Source organism: Camellia sinensis, chromosome 9 (genome assembly GCF_055761805.1).
Source record: "Camellia sinensis isolate YWXY chromosome 9, ASM5576180v1, whole genome shotgun sequence".
NCBI lineage: Eukaryota > Viridiplantae > Streptophyta > Magnoliopsida > Ericales > Theaceae > Camellia > Camellia sinensis.
The window spans coordinates 103,139,691-103,143,443 of NC_138969.1; the positions used below are offsets into that span (position 1 = coordinate 103,139,691).

Below are 3,753 nucleotides of genomic sequence, written 5' to 3' on the forward strand. Positions count from 1 at the left end.
GGGGTGCTCATAGCTGACCTTCCCCAATCGTACCCAAGCTCCCGAGCCGAGACAACTCCGGTGATAACGGACATGTGGCCTTCGGCACCGAGTCAGGGTTTCCTAAATTTCCCCATTTTAAAAATATTTAGGTGGCGACTCTGTATCTGGCAAAACAGTCCATGTTTGGCACTACTTTTTCAAAATCTATTTCTCAAAACGATTTTCCAGATTTGGACTCTTTGGTTCAGATTAAGAACCGTGACACAAATCGAGTCCGAACTGTAGCATGAGGCCCACGGGCGCGTCTACAAAGGCCTTGATGAATTTTCTAACCTTTTAGGCCTTACCCCTAATCCCAGTAAGAGTAACATCTATTTTTCTGGATGTGAGATGGGGTTAAGAGATTCTATTCTTGAGATTGCAAAATTTAGAGAAGGAACCCTTCCTGTTAAATATCCCGGTGTCCCCCTTATTACTAGTAAGTTGAGGGCCTCTGATTGTGTCCCTCTCATTGAGAGGATTACCAAAAAAGTGAAGAATTGGACTAATAGAGCTCTGTCTTTTGCTAGTAGAAGCCAGCTTATCCAATCCATTCTTTTTTCCATACAAGTGTACTGGTCTTCCCTGTTCATTCTCCCTAAGAAGGTTATTAGGGAGATTGAAAGTATCCTGAGAGCTTTCCTTTAGTCTGGCAGTGATCTCCAAACTCATAGTGCCAAAATTGCTTGGGAGTCCGTGTGTGCCCCTAAAAATGAGGGGGGTCTTGGTTTCAAGTCCTTAGACATTTGGAATAGAGCTGCTATTGCTAAGTACATTTGGTTCTTATTTTCTGGGGTTGAGGAGTCTATGTGGTGTCAATGGGTCAAATCATATTTACTTAAGGGTAACAACTTTTGGAAAGTTAAAGTCCCTAATGATCCTTCCTGGGTGTGGTGGAAGATATTGTCTCTTAGGGATTGGATGTCCCCTCTAATTACTCACAAAATTGGATGTGGGGAGTCCACTTTCCTTTATGACAATTGGCACCCTCTTGGTCCGCTGTGGAACAAGTTTGGGGCCAGAATTATGTATGATTCATGCCTTAACAGTGAGACTAAAGTTTGTCAAATCATTGATGGTCACTGTTGGAAGTGGCCTACACCCAATTCTTCGGAAATTCAGGAGCTAATCTCTTCTACTCCTGTGTGCTGTAGACCTAACCCTTCTAGGTGTGACCAAGCTATCTGGAAACTTACTACTGATGGTCAGTTTTCCATTCACTCTCCTTGGAATCATTGGACAAATAGATTTGCTAGAGTGGATTGGCATAAACTTATTTGGGGCCCTCATAGGATTCCTAAAGTTAGTTTTATAGTCTGGGTGGCTCTTCATAACAGACTATATACTGGTGATAGGTTGCATATGTTTGGTTTGGCCTCTCACTCTCAGTGCCCTTTCTGCCTTAATCCTGGGGAAAGTCACGCCCATCTCTTTTTTAAGTGCATCTTTTCTAACAGAATTTGGTGTGCTATTGAAGTTAAATGCAACATAAAGTGGCCTGATTTAGATTGGCCTGACATTGTTACATATGCTACGAAGGAGGCCAAGGGTAATTCTCTGAGGGCTACTATCCTTAGCAATGCCTTCTTGTGTTCTGTTTACTACATCTGGATTGAGAGAAATAACCATATCTTTAACAAAGAATTTAAACCTGAAGAGGTGGTAATTAAATCTATTATCCAGATGGTAAGAAACAGAATGCTGTCCATTAAGAATTTGCCTAGATCTATAGGTGACAGTTGGTTTCTAGCCCAATGGAATCTGCCAGAGACAATTCTGAAGCCCCATACTTTCAGATATGGGAGGGCTGCTGAGTGATGTGAGTTCTCTACATGAGGGTTGAGTGATGGTGAGCTAAAAGGAGTGTTCTAATAGTTTGGTCTTTTGTAGGTTATGTTTGAAGATCACTGTGGATTCATCTGTACTTAAATGAGGGTTGAGTGATGAGAGGAATAATTAAAATGTTCATTTCACAAGTGGGTTGAGTGAATTTAGCCATCATAAATTTCACTAATGTTTATATATATTGTATATCTTTATGTGCAGGGTAAGGAAGCAAATTTTGAGTGGTGTGAGTTCCTAAATTGTCGGACGAGTGATGTGAGAGCCTATATTGAGTGCACTGTTTCTGTGTTAAGTTCCAGTAGGTCTTCTTACATATGCTGGAAGTACTCACTCACGGCTGTTTTTACAGGGTTTACTACAATGTTTAAGCTCTACTTGGGATGCATGGGAAGGCAGAAGAGTACCTCCCTGGGTGGATGCTATTTTGGTGTAACAAAGATTTATGGCCATTCGGGTTTAAAAGATTGCTGGTTCATGGTGATGGCTGCTAGAAGTGCCTCTTGTGTGAAGATTGTCTTTCTTTTATTTTATTTTAAATCACTGTGTTTGGATTTATTAGATGGATTACTGTGTTTCTTTCCAGTTGGCCTAACCGTGCGGGATGTGCATGGTATTTTAGTATTGTGTTTGCATCTGGGTTTTGTGGGCTACTGTTGGGTGTGTTCATGGTCTTCATTCGAATGCATGCGACTCATGAACACATTTTTGGGTTAAAATTTTCTTCTATGATTATGTTCTAGTTTTGTTTTCTCTATAGTGTCCAGTTAGTTTTGTTTTTTGTTCTTTTGTTTGGTTTTGGCTTAGCTTTTGCTGGGTTTGTTTTGTCTCCCTGGCTTCATTCTTTTGGTCTTATATAGTGTTGGTTAGGTCCTGGGGCATGCCCCTTGTAGTTGTGTAATCTCTGTTTTTTTTTATTATTTTTGTCTTATTCACCCAAAAAAAAGAGAAATAAAGCAAAAACAAAACATCTAAATCGGCACCAATCGCCTCAAGAGTGGGAAGCCATCCTCGTCCTCTTCCTCGACGAAGGCCTAGAACTACCGCCATCTGCTCCGCTACCTGAGTCTGAACCCGAACCATCTCCAGCCTCATCTTCATCCTGAGACGACTCTGACTGTGGACTCACTGCCTCCTCATCAGACTCATCATCATCTGGGGCAGGCTCCCGTGAACTACTCCCGGTGTGAGCACGCCTAGCTCTGCTTTGGCTGTGCACTGGAGTCCTACGTCCCGCTCCCCCTGCTGCTCAAGAAGGCACTGAAGGTCCCACTGAGGCGCCCGCTGTGGCTGGTATCTGGAATGGGACCTGAAAAGAACAATTGGCAAATGCATCAGTTATGCTATGTGAAGCTGAGTATGGTATCAAATGCAGCATATAGTTACAGTGTATGAATGCTGTGAGCAGTATATGAAAGCCGTGAGCGGTGAATGATTGCAGTGTATGAGGGCCATGGCCAGTATATGAGATGCAGTGTATCAAATGCAGTATTGATAATGTGATGCATCAGATTAGTATGGAGCATATTATAGAGGGTTTTGGGACGGAGGTTGAAAGAACTTACTCGAATACCATAAATACTGAGCAGGTCCATGCTTGTCCGTATCATCCTCATCAGAGAAGCTGGCAGCTCCAGAGCCTGCCCAGTGTACTTTATGGAAGCTTGCAAAAGTGTTGAGGTAATTAGTAATCTGCGGAATATCAACTGAAATGAAATGAATGTACAAAATGTAAAGTATAGCATATACTGGGGTTGGGCCTCGAACTCCGATGAGCTTATGATCAGCTGGGGGATGAGCGATGGGAATCTGATAAGTCTCTCCAGCCCGTCCTCGACATGTCATAGTAGTGGGCAGGTCTGGCCACTTTGCCCTCTGTCTCCTCTAGAA

The 3,753-nt window shown here is 42.6% G+C and overlaps 1 protein-coding gene across 1 annotated transcript; it reads left to right on the forward strand.

Annotated features, from left to right (window-relative positions):
* The first annotated feature begins 372 nt into the window (after positions 1-372).
* Positions 373-1,839, forward strand: LOC145799658 (uncharacterized). Its single transcript, XM_082889267.1, has 3 exons — positions 373-593; positions 678-1,225; positions 1,499-1,839. The coding sequence occupies exons 1-3, from the start codon at positions 373-375 to the stop codon at positions 1,837-1,839; spliced, it is 1,110 nt and encodes a 369-aa protein (XP_082745393.1).
* The last annotated feature ends 1,914 nt before the right edge of the window (positions 1,840-3,753 follow it).

Excerpts from the sequence above, each read along its gene's own strand:
- LOC145799658 (XM_082889267.1), top strand. The coding sequence starts at position 373 with ATGGGGTTAAGAGATTCTATTCTTGAGATTGCAAAATTTAGAGAAGGA. Across the intron at positions 594-677 it reads ATTCTTTTTTCCATACAAGT|TGATCTCCAAACTCATAGTG; the intron begins GTACTGGTCTTC and ends TTAGTCTGGCAG. Across the intron at positions 1,226-1,498 it reads CTGGAAACTTACTACTGATG|TTAAATGCAACATAAAGTGG; the intron begins GTCAGTTTTCCA and ends GTGCTATTGAAG.